At 43.0% G+C, this 23,327-nt stretch overlaps 1 protein-coding gene across 8 annotated transcripts in view; it reads right to left on the bottom strand.

Moving 5' to 3' along the window:
• Fat1 (FAT atypical cadherin 1) overlaps nucleotides 1–23,327 on the bottom strand; it is a 123,777-nt gene that overhangs the window by 34,391 nt on the left and 66,059 nt on the right. For 6 of the 8 annotated variants that reach the window (XR_008221439.1, XM_052752120.1, XM_052752123.1 and 3 more), the window contains exons 4-10: nucleotides 12,334–12,395; nucleotides 9,265–9,594; nucleotides 8,720–8,930; nucleotides 6,944–7,012; nucleotides 5,923–6,062; nucleotides 1,281–1,556; nucleotides 926–1,136 (exon numbers count right to left, since the gene is read on the bottom strand). Coding sequence is in view for 7 of the 8 variants with exons in the window: in XM_052752120.1 (XP_052608080.1) it covers nucleotides 926–1,136; nucleotides 1,281–1,556; nucleotides 5,923–6,062; nucleotides 6,944–7,012; nucleotides 8,720–8,930; nucleotides 9,265–9,594; nucleotides 12,334–12,395 (1,299 nt within the window). In the remaining variant the exon portion in view is untranslated. The remainder of the gene's footprint in view (nucleotides 1–925; nucleotides 1,137–1,280; nucleotides 1,557–5,922; nucleotides 6,063–6,943; nucleotides 7,013–8,719; nucleotides 8,931–9,264; nucleotides 9,595–12,333; nucleotides 12,396–23,327) is intronic. The other 2 variants (XM_052752125.1, XM_052752127.1) reach the window with 1 other exon arrangement.

The following is a 23,327-nucleotide window of genomic DNA, read 5'->3' as shown; positions in this document are numbered from 1 at the left end:
TTACACTAAGAACTGTGAGGCCCAGGAAACCAAAGTGTCTTAGTCACAGCTGTCACTTACTGGGTACAGAGCAAGGTTAGGAAAGGCCCAGGACAAAGGACTTCCTAACTATGAGTGTGCGCCCCACGGTAGATCCTCTCTCAACTCATCCAGGTGAGGCCAATGGAAAGCCTGACCTACCGAGCACAGCATGAAGACGTCTTGCACAGTACCCGCACATGAACGGGGCTGCCTTAGTCCCCAGCAAGTGAACAGCCGCAGAAAAACCGTCATGTAGTTGTGACAGCTCTGATGATCCTCAACTGTGGGTTCTTTCCTGATTTTATTCTGGAACTCCCAGGCCTAGGCTCAGCTTACCTTCCTGGCTCCGGCGGGCTACCTCTGTGTTACAACTCTGTAGCCTGTTTCAACAACTCGATTCTTTGCATGATACTCAACCGCTAATGGTACATGGAGGTGGAATGTGAGGTGAAGGAAGCAGGGTGCCCCTTTTTCTCTGAGAATTGGCCCGAGACGGGCGAGTCATCACACCGTCGTGGCATTTCTTACTCTGAGCCAGAGAAAATACTCTCATTAAAATGTTGAATTACTAAGCCAGCATTTTCCTGACTAGGTTTAGAGCCTAAAATGACTGCCTGAAATAATTCCAGAAATACTGAATTAGGAAAATAAAGTTCCCCCACCTCCGCACGATTTATCAGTCTTAATTTATGTTAATACTGGTAATCTCCAGAATTCTTGACACTCAAGCTTTTTAGAACTTTATCTTTGTTCCCTGGCGGTTTTTTTTTTTTTAAATAGTTAAAATTTTAATACATTTTTGCAGCAGTACATAGAAATGATTCAACACCTAGAAGTAATTTTAGAAAGTGCAGGATACACTTTTCAAACAGAAAGACAAGAGACTCCATTGCTTCAAAAGTACCTGATTCGATCGAGTACAGCACTTGGGCATTTTTCCCTTTGTCTTTGTCCAGAGCTGTGACCTGCAACACAACTGAGCCAACCGCTGCCGATTCATAAACCCGGCCTTCGTAGGAGAAACTGGTGAACCACGGAGCATGGTCATTCATGTCACTGACGTTAACCACGATCCTGGCGAAGTTGCGTTTCACGGGGACATCCTGATCCCGTACCTGAAAGAATCAACACACTGTAGTTACTCTACTGTGGTTCTTCTTTCCTGTGGGTTAGAAATAAAAAGGTATCACACTCCTCCTTTCCATCACAGGAAACCTTCCAGTCAAGAGGCGCGACGTCAGGGTAAGCAGGGGCCGTACCATGACTGTGAGCACGTGCTGGTGAATGGCTTCGTGATCGAGCTTTTCAGACGTGTAGAGAGCGCCTGTTGCAGGATCTAGGCGGAACTTCTTCAGACTCACTGGGTCTATGCTGCTCTGCAGGGTGTAGATCAGTTTGTTTTTCTCATCCTTATCCATGGCGCTGATCTGCAAAATCTCCGTGTCTGGCTCTGTGTCTTCAGGCACAGCAACTTCGTATTTTGATGTAGAAAACTGCGGGCGGTGGTCATTTGTATCTATGACTTTGATGAGGACCTAGAGCGAGGGACAGAAGAATAAAGATACATTCATAATTAGGTTGTTTTAATACTTAAATAAATGATACATGTACATTGAAAAATGCTACTGAACTAAATTAAATATGAGCATGAGAAAGAAAAGCAACGAAAGTCCAGAATCAAAGAAACCCTCTACAGCTTATTTTTGGTATATTATTTACTTAATATTTAACAATAACTATAGAGATAGGATTCTGGTCACAGCTAAAACTTTTTTATGAAATGCAGGCTAATTTTTCTGCAGGTCTCTGCAAGAGAACTTTAGAGATGATTCAGAAAAGGTATCAGAATTTACTTTGCCAGGATTACGGTGTACCCACTTCCTACCTTAGATTTAGGCCAGTAAAGGGGGTGGTAACGGTACCTAAATTTCTCATTCTAATCTCTGAGACTCCAAGTTCCTCGTAAGATTTTAACACAAAAGGAATAACTAGAAACCACTGAAGCTGTAGTTTAGTGATCGGCTACCTCCTAGCACGCATGAGCCGAGGGTTAGAACCCCACTACTGCCAAATTATGTCTTAAACTCTATTTCTGTGACTTTAAAATCTATACAAGTAGTGGATGTTTCTTCCCTAAAGGCAATTAAGTAGGTTGAAAAGCAAAACTCTTGTCAAATATAGCGACATAAAATGAAAGCTTCAGAGCAAAAAGGAAGATGTCAAAAAACTTCGTCCTAATTAGGAACAAAAAATATTTACCTTGACAGATGAGTAATTTTTTGGAATGAAGCGATTTATAGATGGATAAGGCATAGTAAAAAGTCAGTACCAATCATAAAATATGGCTTACAGTTTATGAACAAGAAAACTGAGCTTCACTGGCTTCTACAGAACACAGGGATTTATTAATTGAAGAGGAACAAGGGGCCAAAGCTCTAGCAATGCCAGCTAACTGTAGACCACACTCCTGCACCCACAGGAAGACAGAATGTGCATGAGACTGCACCAGTATTGCCAAAGAACACCACAGCATCAACAGACACACTTTCACGCTCAATTCTATGTGAATACTAAATTCATTCACCAAACCACAAAAAAAGGTGTGATGTGAAAGGTACGTAATCAGTTGAAACTACTGACGACTCACTTCTAAAGATGAAAGAGGGCCCAGGAGGCACAGCTGTAAAGGGGTGTCCTTCTATAAATCAAATCATGGTCTATTTACAAGTTTGAAACTTACACTGACCATGGAGTGGGAACTAGGAAGAGAAGAAGTTTGATGCTGTTCTGGGTTCGGTTAACCACTATCAAACAAAAAGCTGACGAGAATGAGCAACCCATTTTGACAAGGTAATTCATGAGACACGGTCTCACTGAGCATTGGCCCAGCTCTCACCCACAAGGTCTGAAGTGACAAGCAAGTACGCAACAGTGACTGTCATCATATTTTCAACCTCCAAGGGAAACGCCATAGTCCTACAAAGCCTAAAATCTGCTAGCATGTCATAAGGTAAGTTGTTTATAAAGTCCAGAGGTTGGCTGGGGCTTTCCAAAGCAAGAGATACTGGTCAGCCTGGAAGGTCAAAGTTGAGAATGCATACCTGTCTTTAGAGACCGGAAAGACTTGGACCTGAAAGGACCAGGAAGACTACAGAAGTGAATCTACACCAGCCTAAACTCCCAGGCGAAGGATGGAGAGTTAGCTATCCTATACATGTCACACCCTTTCAGCAGAGGAAATGCATTTTCACCTCCTTTTCTCAGGCAAGGGGACCATTTCTGTGGCAAGCAGCCCCAGATGAGTTTCAGGGACCAGAGACAGGAGAGCAAATGAAGTTTCAGGGGTGCGGGAGGGTCAGGAGCCTCTACAGTGATGCTGTGGGACATCTATGTCATGTGAGCATGTCCTGAGGACAGGCGGTAAGAGCCTGAAGAGTGAGTCCTCTGCGCCATCTCCCGTGACTCTCAGAACTGGGAAGGTGGCCAGCACTACCCACTATCTCCACTTTCCAGGTGAGGGAACAGAAGCAGAGGGAGTCTGAGGTCCATCCCTGCCCAGGAGCGCGAGGGGGAAACAATCCTCCAACCAGGCTGCCTGCGCATGATGCACCAGTCATGTTCCAGACAAACTGCAAGAAAACTTGAATGAAGCCGCTTCCATGCAACACCACCCCATCCTGTCTTACAAAATAATAATAATAATAATAATAATAATAATAATAATAATAATAATAATAATAATAGTAGCAGCTGGATTTGAAAGTTCACTGCGGACACATACAGGAGAGAAGGAAAAATGGTTCAACAGGGTGCCGGGAGCATCCTAAGTGGAAGGATGAAGCTTTATGTGCAGAACAGTGCCATGCACACTGTCTCCTCCTTCCCGCTCTGCTCTGCAGAGTGAGTGCACCATGTCTGACTGGTCCCTCCCACATCCGGCACCTGAGCTACTACCGACCTGAATGCACAAAGCTGCCACATGGGTTCTTGATTTTCACCAACAAACCTGCACCTGCCCAGTGTTCCAGGCCTTATCAGTGTGGCTCAGGTGGCCTGTTGTGCCTCTTCACGGGATCCATTCCACTCCATCCCAGATCTCTATCTCCCTGTGTACAGTTCCCGACAGAAACCTAAACCTAATTACTGCCTGTTCCCTTTGTCCCCATCATCGCGGGTCAGCCTGGGCTCTGTCACCACTGTCTTGTATTGCGACACCCTCTCCATGCCACTGGTCCCTCAGGACACTGTCGGGACTCTCTGGACAGGCTTCACAGGACGTCACAGAGCTACAAACGCTGCCCTGAATTTTAAAAGGAAGGGAAACTAATTCATCTCCTGCGTTTCGGAGGAATTTTAGTAATGTACATTAAATTTTCATACTGAGCACCCAACCACACTACAAATGCAGTTCGTGAGGGAAAGAGGTGCATTACTAATTAATTCCTAATGAGGCAAACACGCCATGTGGAAACACGGTCGTAGTCATGAGAACGGCCTCTGCAGAGGGCCATTTCCACAGCCTACCAAGTTCCTCTTGCTACACTTCCGGTTACTCCTATGAACTAGACCGTGCACAGTGACACTGTTTAAATCTTTCTCCAAGAATGACTGTTAAAAGTTTACTGTCATTTTTGATGTTTTCATTCTCACTTTCATTCTCTACGGTTTAACATCAGGGGCTTCTTTTCACAGAGAGAAAAATCAATGTATGCTGCTCGTTACCACAACGAGACGAGCAAAGACCGAACAGAAACTGCGATATGGTACTATACCTTCCACAGGGCAACTCAAAATGACGCCCCCGAAAGCATAAACTACAGCATACCACGCCAATCTTAGGCACGTTAAAAATCACAAGTATTTGGAGAGGGGAATAAAATGTTTTTACAGCTACCCTTAAATCATCTAGTCATTTGTTAACTGAAAATACATCCCAGACTCTCATGTTCAATCATTAATGTAACTAAATGACAGAAGGGATGTCTTGTCTCATTTCAGATTTCAGAGAACATAATATAAACATAGAATTCAGAAGCAGCCCAGTCCCTAAGCCTCAGCTTCCTTAGGGATATTTAAGTAACACACAAGTCTTTTCGCTTGTCATCCTAATCTAAGATCCAAGAGAACAGGATTTGGGCCCAGTTGCCCCACTCTGGCTTCTAAAGAAACATGTGGCCTAACATAATTGTTCAACAAGTACTTGTGAATGAGTGAGAGTGAGAGGGAGGGAGGGAGGGAGGGAGGGAGGGCGGGCGGGCGGGCAGGCTGCTTCCTAAAACCCACAATTACCAGTCATCCAGGAACTTTACTTTGACAGCCACTACGAAGAATCAGAGGATTCATTTAAAAAGGAGAATTCAATTCACTTACAGGGTTTTAACATTAACGTATGAAAACCAGATATCTAACCAGCTATTGATGAGGAGATAGCAACAAAAAAAAGTGTAAAAGAAATGGTTGGTACAACCTCACTCATGGTTCATTTTGACGCAAGCCTGGGTTGAATTCAAATGAAAAAAAATGGGAAGAAAGAAAAGGGGGGGGGGGGGGAGGGAACCTGTCAGCAGTTTAAGATATTAAGAGCTTCAAGAAAATGATGTATATAACTCATCCCATGGTAAAACTACCAACACAGCCTAAAAATAAGTGTAACGCTAAGAAGACTTTGATGGGTGAATGTTAAGAGTGTGGTTAGAACTTACGTCTCCTATTGAAATTTTTATGAGACTGTTAAACAGAAGGCAAAACCCCACTCAGGATTGACGTTTTCTGTCCCTACACAAGAACTCTTGACGTGTACATGTGTAAACTACATCAACACCCAACTGGCCACTCTGTGCATCCCGATGGGAGGGCATTTCCTCAGTCCCTCTCACGAACGCATCACCCGCGTTCACTTACCTGAGTGAGGATGGTGGTGGTTCCATCGGTCGCCTCCACTGTGAGGTTATAGCTGGACTTCTGTTCTGCATCGAGGGGTTTGGCGACAATGACGGTGCCGGTGCCCTTGTCCACGTCGAAGTGACTGTCATAGTTGCCACCTAGATGAAATGGGGACACACAGAAGTGCTAGAGCAAATCACACAACAAAGATCTGCCATGTGCTTTATGGCTTTCCGATACTTAATGGCCATGAAAACAGACTTTTAATACAATGAAAAAAGCGACTCCAGGAGCTAGGATTTCCAAACGCTGGCTCTTTAGCGTGCTTTCAGGGAAACACTGGACCTTAACGTTCAGGAGGTCAAGAACTGAGGAGAAGCAACTCCACAAGCAAAGAGCCCTGCTAACACTCACTACCTGTTAAATACTTCTGATTTTTCAGGCAGTCTAAAAATTTGGACATGATTATGAAAACAGTTTTCATTACTGAAAAACAGGACTGTACTATTTTGAACATACTACACTAGCAATAACGATTAAAAACAAATGTGAACTCTGAAACAGTTACATTTAACTTGAGTCAGACCATCTCTTTAAAACTACGTTTTCAGAAGCAAGTTTCTGTCCTATGAGTATTATCCAGATATTCCGCCCCCCCACCAATTACATTCTAAATAAAACTCTCTTCAAATGCATGGGAACTTGAGTCACTCATACCAGTATGAAAAAAAATGGAATGAAAATAAGGCTTAATGACATACGTAAATTATGGGCTAAATCTACCCCCAAGACAAAACACATACACACACAGAGACATACACAAACACTAGTAGTCATCTGTCTCAAACCTGAAATTATTGATGCAGGGACAATTATTGATGCAGGAAATCAACATGTTTGTGATTGGGATGGGTGGTCATGCACACACTACGAAAAGAATTGGGATGGGGGGGGATGGGGCACGACTCCAGAAACAAAATCCATGCTTTGATTTCTGATCTCATAATCACGCGGCAAATTATGTGATCTCAGCAGATACCTTCTGCTGTACAGTTCAGGTCACAAGTCATCTGAAAGATGTAAAAGACTTCTCTAGCAAGTGTATCTCCTGGCCACAGCCAAAGGAAGCAAGCAAGCGTGGAAAGCAAGCACAGAAGAAGAAGAAGAGTCAATCAAACCCGTTCCCAACAGTGAGGAATTAAGAACAAGTCTGATACGGTACAACAGAAGCTGGTTAATCTGGAAACGTGAGAGAAGTTAAGAGAAAAGAAAATGCCATGGACTATGGTTAGCGTGACGGCATTCATCACTTCCACCCTCAAGGACAACCCTCATGGCTAACATTTCACACACTGGGAGACAACAGGGCTAAGGGGCGGGAGGAGAGGAAGACGTGGTTAACTTCCAGGTAGAGATGGCAGCTGCAAACAAACAGACCTCTGATTCACTAAAGTGACCTTGTAATTAAAATACCGTGGAGAGCCCACGGTGGTGGCGCACGCCTTTAATCCCAGCACGCAGGAGACAGAGGCAGGCTGATCTCTGAGTTTGAGGCCAGCCTGATCTACAGAGGGAGTTTTAAGACAGCCAGGGCTACACAGAGAAACCCTCTCTCAAAAAAAGCCAAAAAGGAAAAAAAAAAAAAATACATTGTGGTACAAAGAATTTTTAAAAGGCCGAAGGCTAGGCATTGTAGCCCACATCTACGGTCCAAGCTACTCAGGATGCTGACGTAGAAAAGGGTGAAAAATCTGAAGCCACCCTGAGCCACTTAATAAAATCCTGCCTCAAAAATTTAAAAAAAAAAAACAAGGGTAAGTGTGCAGTGCAGTAGTCGCAGAGAGCTTGCTCGGCTTAGCATGGTCAGGGCCTGAGTTTATCCAAGAGGCGGTGGGACGTGAAGGGGATCAGGTGAGGTGTACAGTCTAATATACTCTTTTAAAAAAGTAAACTGAAAATTCTAAGTGTGAGTTCATCAAATAGCAAAAATGCTGACTTAAGCATGCATATTTTATAGGAGGGTGAAGCTTCCTGGAAAATGAGGTAAATAATACTAAGAAGCTATTGCAGACTCTATAAATTTCATATAATCACAAATAATAACATGGCATGTGTATTTTATATATTATATATATATATATATATATATATATATATATGGACTGGTCCAAAACATTTAGGTTCTTGAAACTCCCTGTGCATGTCCAAAAATTTTTTTTTATAAAAATGTGAATTGACAGCCGGGCAGCGGTGGCGCACGCCTTCAATCCCAGCACTCAGGAGGCAAAGCCAGGTGGATCTCTGTGAGTTCGAGGCCAGCCTGGTCTACAGAGCGAGATCCCGGACAGGCACCAAAACCAAAACTACAGAGAGAACCCCTGTCTTCAAAAACAAACAAAAAAAAAAAGTGAACTGACTTAACGGTTTTGGAATACGTGTTTTATGTTTGTTCCTTTTAAATTTTTATGTGTGTGGTGGATGTTTTTCCATTGCATGTTAGTCTCTGCCCCACATGCATGCAGTGACTGTAGAGGCCAGAAGAGGGCATCCGATCCCCTGGAACCGGAGTTCTAAAGGGTTGTCATGTGCATGCAAGAAATCAACTCGGGTCCCCTGGAAGAGCAGCTGGTGCTCCCCTCTACTGGACCATCTCTCTACACCCAGGAGTACTTAAGTAATTTTAATATATGTGGTGAGATTTTTTTTTTTTTTGCTCCTGTCAAACCATTATAGAAAATTCTTCTCCTCTGGAAAACCGTATCAGGTTCTCCGTGCAAGCCACACGAGGAGGACCAAAGCTATGAGCCATGCTTACCAATGATGTCAAACCACAGAGGCATGCCGGGAGGCTCAACTGATATCACCCCAATCATGTGAGCCACGGGGTCACTCTCCATCACCGTGAATGTGAAAACCGACTCCTCAAACGAAATCGGCTCCAAGGATGGCTTGGGTTTGGCGATCCACTCAATGTGGAGCCTGGTGGTTGAGGACTTCTGAGGGCGACCGTTGTCCACCGCCTTAATCTGGAAAACATGAACAGCAGAGATGAAAACGGCAATCGCAAGCTACATCCCCTAGCGGAAGCCTAGAAAGGTCGGATCGTCTAATCGAGTCAGCTTCAAATATTCCAGACTTGTATCTGGATACAGCGTACGCTTAAGGCTAGGTGACAAGAGTGAGTGCTACGTGGCCAGACTCACTGGAGTGAGAGATGACAGAGAAAATAGACCCACACTTCCCAAACGTTTTCGAGCTCTGTCTGTTAGGTCCCAACACTGAAAAGCCACTTTCTCCAGAGAGAGAAAGAAGAACTACATGACTATTTTCCCGGAAAGGTGAGCGAGAAATCCAACTCACTGAAAGAATATCATATTCTCCAGCTGTAGAGAACTTTTTGGAGGAAACCACTCCCGTCTTGGGTTCGATGGCAAACCTGCCATGCTCATTCCCTTCCTCGATGCTGTAGGAGAGCTCGGCGTTGGGCCCTTCGTCCTTATCCGCAGCTATGACGCGGTACAGAGGTTCCCGCTTGGCATTTCTTTCTCCGTCTGCCTTTTCTCGCTCCGGGAGCCTAATTTTGTAAAACTTCTGCAGGAACTGGGGCTTGTTGTCATTTTCATCGAGGATTTTCACGATCACTCTTGCGATGGTGGATCTGGGGGGCGTACCATTGTCTGTCACAGTAACCTGGGTTTCAAAAGTAAGAGGTATCTTTAAGGAACGTAAAAAGCGAAGCCCTTCCTAACTAAGGGAAGGTAGAAAGGTCTACAGCTCACACAACACAAAGGTCCATTCCGCCTCCTCTCGTTCTGACTCTGCCCAGGTAATTACGCAGGTTAACCAAACTCTCCTGGCTTTAGAGACAGAGAGGTGGGACCTGGACAGTGGCGAGAAAACAGAGGTCCCTTCTCACACACTTCTAACCAGTTTCTCTCTTCCTTATAGTCAAGGTAGAATCGACTTTACCAAAATGTTAAACTACCGAAGACGGTATTCTTGGGTTCATGAAAGACACTCTGAATAGTTTTTAAGTTCTCTTAAGAAAATTCTCTTTGCATATTCAAACACAAATTCTCCACATACTACATTAAAAGAGTGCCATTTTTAAGCTTGTCTGTGAAGTATGCTAAAGCATCATTCTAAAGAAGTATATGCTACTTTTTTACAAATTTAAATATTACAGGTTTGCATACTAACCATGACTTTGATGTGTGTATTTTTTTTAAAAATCGTTTTAAATGCTTATGAGGATGAGCAAACATTTAAGCCCTTTGCATTACATAAGGTTTTCAGGAAAAGCAAAGTCAAGTCACTTGCTTCTAGGTTATCCATGTGCTTGGGCTTGCAAGAGTGCCTATGCCTGAGTCAACATCGCCCTTGGAAGTTCACATTTATAGCAGTACATGTTAAATAAATAATGGCCATGGTCACGACTTCTTTCAGTCAAACTCCACCACCTTCTAAATTAACTGAAAATATTTTAAAAATCTGAGAGATATTTTTCATGCAAGTACGTTCTTTTTGAAATTTGGTACTTGTAAATCCTACGTATAGAAGCGTGAATGTTAAGGGACTTAACAAGATAGTTTTAGAAAATAACAGTTGCTTTCAGTCACTTAAGTATAAGATTTATCTTCCTAAGCTTTTCAGGATAAAACGAAATAAAATTATTGTTTTAACTTTAACCTCTCTGAACACTTCCTGTCCTGTGTCAGATGACCTGTACAGGTGGAGGAAACTGGAGAAGAAATATAACCAAACACAGTACATCGTAGGTTTCACAATAAAGAGCTTTTCCAACATCTGAAGTGAAATATTCTCTTGTCCAAGACAGTCAAACTGACATGCGTTAGTCTTCAAATACAGACACAAAAGAATGAGACACATGTGGTGTGTCCACAAATTTCTACTGCACCCTCCCTATCAACACCTTGTTCTTTCTTCCAAGCACCCGCCTGCTTCCACCTGGCCTCTGACACTCACTGGGAAACAGGGATCTAGGTTAAGAATACAAGTGACGTGAAACCTGCAGTTAACAACCAGCATGAAGGGATGAACTCCAGACGAGCATGCAGTAACCTGCAATTCTTGGCATCCACCCCCGCTTTCTTTCTCTAGCATCCATACCTTCCTTATGTCAATTTCTGCAGCCAATGAATGAAAATGCAAAACCCTGCTCTGTGATAAAGAAAATGAATGCCAGGGAGCTACACAATCTATAAATGAAAATGCAGAATTATCAGTGGGAAAACACTATGGTTTTGGAAACCAGCTGGTAACACACACATGCACGTATGAGCATGCACACACATACACGAACATGCAGGCTTAAAAAGAATTAATATTTTACTGATAATTTAGGATATTTTGCCCAAAGATGAAACTAAGCAGACATCATACATCAGAAATAAGATCTTTAGAAGAAAGAAAGAAAGAAACAGCACGTCATCATTTCGAATTTTCTCTACAAACCACATTGTTAGGGCTTGGACACATTACCAGGCAGCTCACAAACAACAAAAACACCTGACCTCCGGGCCTGGCTCTCTAGTGAGCATGATTAGCACGTGATGAGAAATGCCCACAGAGGCACACGGGCTTGCTCTGCCTCACCCGGTCTCCGAAGGTGGCCTTTCTTGGCTGCCCCTAATCCATCTGCATGTTGCATTCTACTTGTCTCCTTCAACTCACTCCCACCCTCATTCTGAAAACTACCGGCCCCCAGCCACAACGGCGTAAAGAAGTAAATGCAGAAACATCTTAAATTAACCAGAACATCTTAGATTAGGAAATGTTTGGTTTCTACCTATTTTTACTTTTGATATTTTTAGAAAATTTCTTTAGGTTACAAACAAATTCAAGTGTAAAACTGCATGACTAACGCAGTGATTTTGGAGTAAAACCATCCAGAAATAAACAAAACACAGTTTAACCGGTTAAATTTGATCTCTAAATATAAACATATCTTAAAGGCATAACTGAAGAAAAAGAAATCTATGGAAGGTATGGAGGAAAAAAAATCACTTCTGTAAGCATAAATGAGATGCAAATGACATTGGTTATGTATGTATTTGTCAATGTGTGTGAGGGCTAAGCATAAAAACTCAGAAAGGAGTTGGGTGGTGGTGGCACTCGGGAGACAGAGCCAGGCAGATCTCTGTGAGTTCGAGGCCAGCCTGGTCTACAGAGTGAGATCCAGGACAGGCACCAAAACTACACAGAGAAACCCTGTCTTGAAAAACGAAAACAAAAACAAAAAAAACCCAAAAAACAAAAAAAGTTCAGAAAGGTCGCTATGACAAAGTCGTTTTCTGTGGGTAGGTTGAGTTGATGTGTGTGTGCGTGTGTGTGTGTGTGTGTGCGTGTGTGTGTGCACGCGCGGGGGTGGAATGCTTTAGAAGTAATCAGAAATGAAGGAAGACTCACTTCTAGTATGTGCTCATCCTGCTGCTCTCGGTCCAGCTTCCTCGACGTGGTTGTGATGAGACCTGCAAAACGGTGCAAGTTTATTGATCCTAACAAGATACCATCGGTTACACCATGCCTGGCTACTTTATTTATAAGCCACGGGAATTCGCTGCACTTTCTTGCTTTAATGACTCCTGGAAACCCTGGGCGATGGACAGAACCATTATGAAAAGGGAAAGGCTCAAATCTACTACATTTTCTGGTCATAAGACATTCTGTCAGAATAAATGGTTAAAGGTAAAATGAAGTTACCCAGAGTTTCATCTTTACCTGAATCTCCATTACCTGCTCCAGAGATGAGGAAATAGAGTATTCACTTCTGTAACTATACTGAAAAGGAACGATTATACTATTCTATAACTACACGAAAAAGGAACCATTAGAAAATACATCACTGTAACTTACTATCTTCTAATCATCTATTTTCAAATGAAGAATTGTTGTTGAAAAAGTAATGTAATCTTTCCGGGAATATTATTCAAACACCAGTCACTGAATTTACAATAATAGAAAAAGAAAATGATGTCCAAAGAAATCTTGCATTCCCCATTTCTTCGATGACATGAAACTAGAATAAAAGCATCAACCTCTCTCTCGAACTTTAATCTTAATGTCTCTTGAACTGCCAATATATGCCATAAGCTAGAAGGTTGCTAAAATAGCTAAAACGTTATTTGTGTGCTTCACCCAAGTGAATTTTACTAACCGTTTAAGCAGTGGTTCTCCACCTTCCTAATGCTGCAACCCTTTGATACAGCTCCTTGTGTCGTGGTGACCCCCAACCCTAAAACTATTTTCACAACTGTAATTTTGCTACTGTTACGAATCATAACATAAATATCCGTGCTTTCCGATGGTCTTAAGTATTCCTGTGAAAGGGTCATGTGACCCACCAATGAGTCACGCATGACCCACAGGTTGAACACCACTGTGCTAAAGCCTCTTGTACAGTTGCCATCAGCAGGGACAGGTGCATCGGAAGTGGAGTGAGAACTAGACCTCAGAACCAGGTAAAGTCGACTCAGCCAGGTAGATTGCTGGGGCAATCCTTCTCCTTCCTGGCATCGCCAGGAAAACAGTTCAGGTAATTCAAGAACTAGCTTTACGGCTGTGGTTGTCCACACACGAGCAAGCCAGCTGATGCTCCAGGATGGAACAGGAGAGTACCCATGAGTCCCTACCACTTAGGGGAGATCTATTGGCAGTTGATGGCTTCCGGGAGAGGCAACATGAGTTTTCTTTGAGAGTGCGGCCCTTAACAAGTAGACCATGTCCCAGTGGGTGGATCCCACACCCATAAGCCTACGGAGAGCACAAACTGGACTTGTTGGGATAGTTTAAAAATGAGGATGTGAAATTGGGAGTGGGTTGGGTAAAGGTAGATCGGAGAGGGGTTGGAAGCGAGTGTGATCAAAATACATTGTAGAAAATTTCCCAAGAACTAACGAACATGTCACGTGAAAAAGGAATCTGACTTTCCTTAACAACTGATTTTCTCCGATAGCCCTGATTACTTTCACAGTAGCAATTAAAGACTGTTTTAAAATGTTTCTCTAAATTTGTGAAGACAAGGCATGTGTTTTTATGAACTCAATGCTTCTTGTTCTTAAATTAACGACTCAGCTAACTTCCACACGGTATGACGAAGCAGCACTGTCCTTTCGGCGGAACAGAAGCCTGTGTTACAGCTAGACACTGGGCTTTTCCCCAAACGACAGCTACGGACGAACTGGGCTCAAGGAAGATGCTTCCAGTTCTGTGATCACATGACGGTATTGCCTGATGTGGCACAGAGTTTCCCTTTTAGTGCCACGGCCTTTTAATCCTGTCCCGATGAAAAGTTTACCACCACCACCACCACCACCATCATTCAAAAATGACAGGAAATAGTTTTTTTGTGTCCCACCTAACTGTCCTAATGTTCCCATTCAACAGTCACTCTCACTGGTGACGTGGCACGGGACATAGCTTGGCATGGTCACATGATGAACTTCTTCCTAGCACTTACTCTGTCATTCTCCAAGGGCACCCAACACAATTTCACTTTCCACTTCACTTACATCAAACTGCTAATGAGGATTTAACACTCTGTATTACCAATTCAATATGAAGACGAGGCTACATGACACTCCTTTACAGGTTTAGGTTTAGAATTACTTGCACATCCTCCAGGCTTCCAGTTAAACATACCCTACCCTCCCTTGACCCTTACAATTACACATACACATACATACATACATACATACATACACACACACACACACACACACACACACACACACACACACACCATAACTCAAGGAACAGAGATTCCATTTAAATGCAATGAACTGAAAGGTCTATTCCAATTTACTACCATCCCCTCTCGCTTTAAATTCCTATCCTAGAGTCAACTGTTAAGTTCCCTAAAGCTTATGACCCAATGATGGAGGTGGCATACATGGGTCATGCCCCTCACCAAGGGATGTTTGTAGCGCCACAGTACTGACCCAAATATAGAATACAACCCACAGAGAATTCTATCAACAGTGTCCTGAGCTTTCTCCCTGTAGCCTTCCCCAGGAGAAGCCATGCCGGCACATCTGATGTCACAGCGTGTGGAGACATGCCTTCTCTGAGAGGAGTACAGTAGTGTTTACTACAGAATTTTCCTACAAATTGAACTTGAAAGAGAAAATAAAATTCCTTAACGCAGCAGGAAAATTAGGAGCTTCTCAGGGCCATGTCCCACCTTCCTGGTGTATAGTTTACTAAGCACGCTGAGAGGTCAACACCCTGGGGTGCCTAGTCCAACATCCTGGCCTATGCACACAGACTACAGGTATACTCATCATCACCACTGTGCTTTTATAAGTCTCCTTCCTGCTGAGTCCCGCCCAGCCCCCTCCCCTCTTGACAAACACCTGCTTCGAAACTGAATGTTCACCGGGTGATTAACCTTGTAGTCAATATCTGAGTGACATTAAATATCCTAAGAAACAGCATTATACATTTCATTCCTTCAAAAAAATTAGACGTATGCCATGTTCTTCCCTGAATTCTAGAAAGACTCAATGCTCAAGGCCAGCACAATGCTCAAGGTCAGGTGTCTGAGCTAAAAGGAAGTTAAGTTTTCTCCGAGGTCACCAGTAACTCATTAATGAGGTCACAGAGTTTAGCTCTCTTGCAACCCAGATGAGGATTTTAACTCCCCATCACATCAAACACATAACTTACTGTGTCATGGCATTTCAACTCTTAATAAAGTCCTAATTACGACTTCCTCAAAAAAGGGAGAAGTGGCTGTGATTAATCGCCACTCACTTTAGTAGGTCCAAAAAAAAAAAAAACCAAGTCAGAAACTGAAAGAGAATATAAAAGCAGAAAGCACGCCCAGGCAAGCCCTTCCTTTAGTAACTGTACATCTTAGCATTTTCAGCAAGTACCATGAAGCTAAAAATAGAAGAAAAAAAAAAGGACAAAGACTAAAAATTTTCCTTCCCCGATTCAGAAAAACATTACATTCTCTATACAAATCCTACAGGGCAGGCTGAAAAGAACAGGCCAATTCCTACCCTCCCACTAGTTGGTATCTACAAATGTACTTCATAAATGTGTGTGACTAAGGGACCACACCAAACCTGACTGAAACTGATGAGCATAATTTAAAATTCCCTTGTAGTCTTTCACATTACTTCCAACATTTAGAAATTTAAGACAGACTGCTCGACGTACCATAATGCTTCAATATTAATTGAATTTTAGAAATCTTTACGTAGGGGCATCACTCAACAAAAGGTCTTCAAGAGCTAGACAGCACACACAGGTGCCTACCAAAGGCTTACTCTGTGAAGACAGAGCTGTGGCTACATGTTTATTTGACTGCTTTGTACTGTCCACTCAGAACCCAGACATGACTAACAAAGAGTCGTGTCCCCGAGAAAGAAGGGTAAAAACTAGAACGTGACACGGATAAGTGGTGTGCACAAAGAAAACACGTGCTGAGAATGCTAATGCCCAAGAGCATTAGTGTTTGGTTGGATAATCAATTGCAGGTTGTAGTCACCCCTTTCTTTCCTATAGCCAAGCACCTAAGTGTGACCACCTAATACCAACTAGCCCCAAGCCAGCTAAAAGCTGACCACCCTTGTATAAAAGATCAGCCAAGTCTATACAAGGCCAGATACACTAACGGTTCTGATCTAAATTCTGATTTTTTAAAAAATCCATCCAGGTTTAGTATAGCTTGCTCTTTAAGTGCAGCTGATACAGCAAGTGATTATTATATTAATGCTATAGTGCTTATTAAACGCTCACAGACTAGGCTTGGATCTTTAAATACATTACCAACTGGATAATATCTTCATTTTTTTTTTTTTTTTTTTTTTTACAGATTCCAAAGATTAATTCTTATTCAAAAGTAAGTTGGCAGTTTAGGAACTCAGATCATCAATACCTAAAGTCTACATTGAAGGTAGGGAAAATCAGGGCTGGGGAGATGGCTTGGTGGGAGAAGTGACTTCTTCTTCAGAAGCATGAAGACCTGAGCTCGCATTGCCAAAGCCCACACATTGGTAAGATGGTACACACGTGTAACTTCAGCCCTGGAGGAGCAGGGACCGGCAGATCCCAGGGACTTGCTAGTCAGCCAGCCTAGCAGCAACTCGTGAGCCTCGGCTCAGTGAATGACCCTACCTCAAAAAAGAGAGAGTGAGTAGGGGGGCGAGACACTCAATAGCCACCTCCAGATTCCACGTGGGCTTGCACAAACAAGTGCACCTGTACACACCTGGGACAGACAGAAAGACAGACAGAGAGAGAGAGAGAAAGGGAGAGGGGGGGAGAGAGAGTGAGAGGGAGACAGACAGACAGACAGACAGGCCAAGGGATTTAAGGCTCTTGAAGAAACAAGGAAGGTAGGTTTGAACAACAACAACAACATAAACACAACAGAGAGCAACCAGAGGGGGAAAAAAATCTAAGATTTCTGAATAGGACTAAGGTCCAACTGCAAGAAGGTACTTGTGATCTGCAGTCGGTGAAATTTACAAATTGTAAGGCTACAGGACAAGGTCCTGAGTGTGTGAGGCCACCTGCTTAACCGTGCTTGGCAGAAACTTGACTTTCAATAATTTTCCTATTGTTCTACGTGGAGAATAAAACCAGGAAGGTGAAAAGACCAACTGGGGGCATCCACCTAAGCTACAGTTACTACACCTAATCCATTAGGTTATTTCCTTTTCCACCTCTTCAGCCTCTTTTTTTGCTTTTCCCAATAATATATGAGCTGCTGCGGCTTTTGTCTTTTTTTTTTTTTTTTTTTTTTTTTTGGGTTTTTCGAGACAGGGTTTCTCTGTGTAGCTTTGCGCCTTTCCTGGAACTCACTTGGTAGCCCAGACTGGCCTCGAATTTACAGAGATCCGCCTGGCTCTGCCTCCCGAGTGCTGGGATTAAAGGTGTACGCCACCACCGCCCGGCTTTTTTTTTTTTTTTTGGTTGGCTTTTGTCTTTAAAAAGCACCGTCCAAAGCAGTTTCTCTTAGCCTGAAAGTCTCTCAAATTTGTACTGTCTCATACAGTAGCCCCCAGCGGCACACAGCCGCTCAGCAACTGGAATGTGGGGAGGCTAACTGGAAAAGTGGATTTTCAGATTGAATTTACATAACTTAAAAAGCCACCGGTCATTTCTGCTCCTTTAAATGGTTTCTCATTTCAAAGCACATGCCAACATGAATCTACACTATTTTAAAACGTTTGTGGTTAAGAATCTAAAGATACAATCCAATAGCAAATACATCCATTATCAAAATCCAAATCCTATAAACATCTGCCTTACAAATGTAAAGTTTTCCAGTATTTCAGTGTGGGGGGGGGGGGGGCTACCACTCTACCATGCCCCAGTCCTCAGCTGGAGATGAAGAACCCTAGTTTACTACTGTTACTTTATTAATTTGTCTACCAGTATACTCTTTTTGCATTTGATGGCTTCTTTCTAGTAGTTTAAAACTGACAAATTAAGTTCATAAACAGCAGTAATGCTGTCCTAATATTCACTAGCTCCAACACCCAGTGGTTCTGCCTGCATTGTCATTCAAGTGTTTGCCAAAACAGCCTCCCCAACTATGTCCCCTGAAAGACACACAGAGCCTTGCCCTGAAAGGTAAGGGAGGTCTAAAGTCTTTGTCTAGGAGCTAATGTGAGAGTGTTAATGATGTTAAGAATGCTAGTGGTGGTTCTTCAGTTACAAGCACCCTTTCATGCTTACTTTTTCTTCAAATAAGGCAAGCTGTAGAATGACCAGAAGATTTGACCTTTTTTTTGATTGACAGCTATCACAGATCCTTACCTTGTGCCTGTAGGCAAGTTACACCTACTTAGAGGACCAGCAAAGCTGCAATCAAGGCATCCCAGCTGCTTTGACCATTAAAGGTGCCCTGAGGGAACCACACTCAGGCTACTGGGGGATACTGAACCAAGCAAGGTTTTGCGAAAGCTACAGACTTCTTTGGGAGGCATGTTCCGGTAAGGACAGCTCCAGGCAACTTAGAAGAATCCACAGCAAGCAAGCCAAGACTTAGTGACCTCCAGATGACCTTGCCTACAGCCACTCCTGAGGCCTAGACCCTAGCTGGCTGCTATGCCTAGTAACAGCTGTGCTTGATTAGGCCAAAATCAGGAAGGACACCCCTCCTAGTGACTCAGCAAAATGCTTGCAAAAGCAAGGGAAGGTGAGGCCCGTGACTGGTCCCTAACTGAAGGTATTTGAGTGGGTGAACCAAAAACAGTGCAGACAGGTGAAATTACAAATGAACCCATGGTACCTAGTGCTCCTTTTCTAACTACAAAAGCAGGCTGTTTATACTTGTCTGGACTCAACATTAGGCTCCAATACAGAAGCTGTCTTATAGCCTTAATGGTCTTAGCACAGGTAGAGAAAGTTGAGCTGGCCACAGGAAAAGTAGCACTTTTTGTTGTTGGTGGTGGGAGCTGGTTTCGTTTTGTTCTTTGGGGGGACTGGGCATCACTAGCCTAGGCTGGCCGGGGTCTTGTGTTCCCCTCGCCTCAACCCCCAGAATAGCGGCATTACAGGTGTGATCCACCATACCTGGCTTCCTTTTTAGCACAATAGCTGGGTGCTTTCTTTGGTTCCAGGTTAAGCATTCTAAGAATCTAAAACATGAAGGAAAATCAAAACGATCAGCCTGAGATACACCAACAGGTAGGCTGGAAAAACGTCCGGCGTTCGAGCAACTTTTAGACTAAGAGCTCCAAGAACAAAAAGGCCAACGTTAGTGTGAGCCTCACGGACAGACGCGATGTGTCTGCACCAAATGTGTGCGGAAATGTTTACAAGCCAAAGTTGTCAAGAGCCAAAGGAAAAAAAAACTGGTCAAGGGAGAGGCTGAGAGGGGGCCAGAAAAAAACAAGAGTTTCGCTTCTTACATTATACAATTCTTTGTGGTAGTGATCTTCGGTTTTTAACGAGTATTTTACTTGAAGAAACTTTAGCCTTAAAAATACCTTAAGGCTAGGAGCAAAAGAAATAGAAGAACAATTTACTCAGTGAAAGTTATTTTCATATGGAAAAGATTTAAACAAAACATTGTTAAAGCCTCAACTCTGCAGCCACTGATAAAACGTAAGTAAAACTGTTTTACCACGGCGGCATACGGGAGACAACTTTTTCTGGTTAGCCGAGGCAACTCAAAATGAAATGCATTCTATTATAAAATTGCCTCTCACTGTACAAAGCACATTTCCTAGAATCGGAGGGACTTTTAGAATCCCCTATCCAACACGTGCATTTGACGAGTGAGAGAATGAGATCCAGGAAAGGTAAACTTATTGCCAAACTCAGCAGTACTATGGAGAACAGAGCTGAGCTCCAACCAAAGGCAGCATTCAGGTGACTCCGAAGACTCTAGTACTTTTAAATGTGAATCAAGATCACGAAGTGGGAAGAGCGGAGCCACATTCCCATTCCCATGCTGGGAGCCACGAATCACAAGCCGCGTGTATGAGCACCCATCGGAGCAATCTTATGAAGGTACTCCGGTGATCTCAAGTTATAGACCATTATAATCTTTTTTTTTTTTTTTAGCCTAAATGAAACAAAACAAAAACAAAAACCCTGACTTTCTTACTTTAGTAATTTTTGTTTTAGTCACTGTAAAAATTACCACCACCCATATCTGAATATAAAGCATATCTATTTAAGCTACCACTGAAATAGAGAAAAATCGAACATGAATCAGGACAGGAGAGAAACAAAACTGTAGGAAATGCTGAACAGTGTCCAAAGAGCCGCCCCGAAGGCCCCGGTTGCTCAGCAGTGACTTAAACATCTCCCAGCATCCTCTTGCCAAGGTGCCACTGACAACTGTCCAAATCGTTAAACCCTACAGAACTTAAGTTAAATGAAAGGCATTTTCCCATATGCAAACTAATCTAAAGCACTATATTTTTCCTTGTTTTGAGTAAATGCCTTCTATTGTAAGCTGAATGGCAGGCCCCAGCCAAAAGTTCCATCTATTCCGGAACATGCAAATGTGGCCTCTCCAGAAGAAAGGTCTCTGAAGTTGAAGGCTAAGGACCTCTGGATTGACAGCATTTTGACTTTGAGAGGTCTCTAAATTCAGTCAGAAGTGGCTTCATAAGAGGAGGTATGAAACTAAGAGGCACAGGGAAGTTCCTGAAGCCAGAGACACAATTGTTATTGCTGTGCCAAAGCTACAGAGTGTCTTCAGAGGGAAAGTAGCCTGCAGGCAGCTATCTTCAGACTTACCTGCTTTGTCCTGATCTGTTATAGTAGCCCTAGAAAACGCATACATTTAAAAATTAACAACTTTATATCGAGGTACAACTGCTAAAGAAAATTAGGTACTTTATATATTAATGTATATATGTAATTTTATTAATCTCAAATTGGATTTTTTCCATTATTAGCATAACATAAGTTGTTCAATAGTTCTCTCTGAATGTATTTCAAATATTTTCTCCTCTACAAGAAGTGACTTGCGCCAGGTGGTGGTGGTGCACGCCTTTGATCCCTGCACTCCAGAGGTAGAGGCAGGCAGATCTCTGTGAGTTCGAGGCCAGCCTGGTCTACAGAGCGAGCTCCAGGACAGGCACCAAAACAACACAGAAAAACCCTGTCGAGAGAGAGAGAGAGAGAGAGAGAGAGAGAGAGAGAGAGAGAGAGAGAGAGAGAGAGAGAGAGAAAGTAACACTAATAACCACAATTATAAATATTTCTTTAATGCTTACGAAATAGAAAGTCGATTTTAAAATTGTTAGAACTAAGGGTCAAGATAGAATCAAAATAATTTTTCTATGTTCTCCAGAGTTCACTTAACAATTAACATGAAGGGCAACAATGAAAGTAATCAAGACATCTCCAAAACTAACCAACAATATATCCTCTTGAATCAGAAACTGTACTTTTACTCTCCCTGCATTCACAAACTCATCTTTTCTATTTTAGCCATCTCTCTGTTCCTTTTGTACACTGATACTCATTTTTTTTTTACTGTGAAAATCACGTCAATTATTAGGATAAAATAGCAGCATGTAAAGGCAGTGTTCCAGATGGAACTTTATATATCTCAAACCCTGGGCTGCTAAGCAAGTTTCTTGTTTCCATGGTATAATGTTGAAACACACTTAGCATTAGTTACATTGCCAAGGACCTCAGAAACTACGGTCATAGAGAAGATAATGAGGGGGAAATCATCATGTTGCAGAATGACATATTAAAGTGAAAGCACATCCATGCAGGAGACAGTAGGTACAAAATCCCATGTAACCCAGAAGACTGCACAAGCACCATCTCTAAGAATATCCTAGCCAGCGTATCTGTACCAAGCAGCCCTAATAAAATAAAAAAAAAAAAAAATGCATCAGAACGAAGCCATTTGTAGCAGCTGTGAAGATCACAGATGATGGATGGAAGACAGATAGGCAACGGATGCTAAAGAGGGCACATGAAAAGCAGAGCCATTCCAACTGGCTGAGTTTTAAAACCCTTTAGCAGCGAACTGGAAAGCAGGAATTGAGGAGCATTCCCACACTCAGTACTGGGCTTCGTTCTGTCATGGATACCATCACTGGATACAGAAAGGGTCCTGGCCCTTCAGGACTTCAGCCAGGAACAGAACCAAGCAACAGGCAAGATCAGAACCAACAATGAAGAAGTCAGAGTCCCTGTTCAGCTCAGACCAATGGGGAGGCAGGACGGCACTTCTCCCAACTTGCCGTGCTAGGGACGCCGATGGCCTCATGGGCAGCCCCTGAGCAAAGGTTCCGCTCTCCCTATAGCTGCCACTCAGCATCCACTCCGACAGAGCTTCCGACTGGTAGCCCAGAGCCTCTGCAGCATGCACTGTCTTCACTGAGGTGGTGTTCTGAGACCACATCGAAACTACAGTCGGCTGGGAGCTCTTTGGCAGCTGTGGCCATCCGAGCAGCTATTGTCTGTCACTGTGGTACTGGTGCCGGCGGGATTAGGCTTGGGGCCAAAAATGGAATTCTATTCATAGGCTGTCAAGGCTGGAAAGCAGCTTGGCATTCATTTAACTCCAACTTCCAGAGCGCCACAGAAAACACTAATAAAACTAATCAAATGGCCACTCTGAAGTCACACGGGGAGTAGCTGAGGTCACTCACATCACCGGCTACTCTTCTGCTTTTATATCTTCTTGGAAATGGGTGGTTTCAGAACACAAGATCAGAAGCAAATCGAATTCACAGGGAACTAATTGTTTTTAGTATTCTACAGAAGTTATGTAGCAGAGGAAGGGGAGAAGGAAGGGAGAGAGGGAGGGAGGGTACTCAGCCTACTTAAGGTTACTATCAGCTCAGTTCAACTTAAGAATTTTAAGCGCAAAATCTTACATGTAATTTTTAGTCACTGACACTCAGTGAGACAGAAAAGCAGACTTCTCCTCGACCCAACTGACTGACCTGAAGGATCCC

Source organism: Peromyscus californicus, unplaced genomic scaffold (genome assembly GCF_007827085.1).
Source record: "Peromyscus californicus insignis strain IS unplaced genomic scaffold, ASM782708v3 Scaffold_23__1_contigs__length_62951481, whole genome shotgun sequence".
Taxonomy (NCBI): Eukaryota; Metazoa; Chordata; class Mammalia; order Rodentia; family Cricetidae; genus Peromyscus; species Peromyscus californicus.
Note: the sequence above shows the minus strand (reverse complement) of the source record. Positions and strands in the feature narration are given on the sequence as shown.